Source organism: Paraphaeosphaeria sporulosa, assembly GCF_001642045.1.
Source record: "Paraphaeosphaeria sporulosa strain AP3s5-JAC2a unplaced genomic scaffold CC84scaffold_3, whole genome shotgun sequence".
In the NCBI taxonomy this organism is placed as follows: Eukaryota; Fungi; Ascomycota; class Dothideomycetes; order Pleosporales; family Didymosphaeriaceae; genus Paraphaeosphaeria; species Paraphaeosphaeria sporulosa.
Window position 1 is genome coordinate 1,145,364 of NW_017253362.1, and position 1,106 is coordinate 1,146,469.

The following is a 1,106-nucleotide window of genomic DNA, read 5'->3' on the forward strand; positions in this document are numbered from 1 at the left end:
TAACTCGACCTATCATCATGGTGGATGGTGGAAGACTTATAATGCGCTCAAGCTTGCGATGGTACCTCCTAGTACAATTCAGGGGCCTAAAAAAAACCCATGATACAGGTGTGCTCGATCTTGACCCAACGGCCATCGTGAAACTGGAGCTGCGGTAGCGAAAGACGTGATCTCAACGGCTATCGTGACACTGATGCTATGGTAGCGAAAAATTCTGATCTCAACAGCCCACACAGCTCCACAGCACATATAATCCTATCGAACGTCGTCCACATCTGGTTCTCTCCATCCCAAATTCACACCACTTCACGACTGAAGACCGTCTTCAAAGCCTCTTCCAAAACACCCACATGCCCACAGCTACTCCCACAACCACTACCCCTTCAACTCCTCACCACTCGTGATAACACCACTACACCCACCATCTCTCAAACCTCTCCCAAACCATCATCATGTCTCAAATCACCGCCTTCAACCACCCTCTCTACTCGGCTCCTTCCACCAGCAACGCTAGCTCTCTCCCTGCTGCTGCCGCCATCCCAGCATGCAACCAGCTCACGGCCTTGAAGGCCAAGAACTTCGACGAGCTAATGGACCTCGCGGCCCAAGTTTTCACCGGCCAAGAGGATCTCCAATCCACCATGTCCTCTATCATGAACGCCATCGCGTCTGGCCCAATCGTGCACCAACTCGCAGAGGCAATTTACTTTCGACAAGGGCACACCTTCGTAATGCAATACCGCATCGACGACATCACGCGCCTTCAGCAGGAGCATGAAGCTGTCGCCGCTGGCATCGCGACGCCAGATGCGCTTGCGGGGATGAGCGACTTCGTGCTGAGGCAGCGGTTGAGCTCCTGGGTGTCTAGCTTGGGCTTGGCCGAGATGGAAGTTGACATAGACTCCTTTTCTTCGTCCTCTTCCTCCTCTTATTCCTCTGATGAGGATGACGATTTCAAGGAGCCCATGAAAGAAGACTCTCAAGATAGTGGCTATGAGTCAAAGTCCCCCGATATGGAGACAAATGAGGAGAACGACTACGACGGCTTCGAGTCCATGGATGAGAACACCGACTATGAGAGCGACGACGATAAGAAGCTAATTTAG

General features: G+C 52.2%; 1 protein-coding gene across 1 annotated transcript; it reads left to right on the top strand.

The window, feature by feature from the left end:
• Positions 1-452: 452 nt before the first annotated feature.
• Positions 453-1,106, top strand: CC84DRAFT_1173755 (uncharacterized protein; the record flags this gene model as incomplete). Its single annotated transcript, XM_018180055.1, has 1 exon — positions 453-1,106. The coding sequence occupies one exon, from the start codon at positions 453-455 to the stop codon at positions 1,104-1,106; it is 654 nt and encodes a 217-aa protein (XP_018038602.1).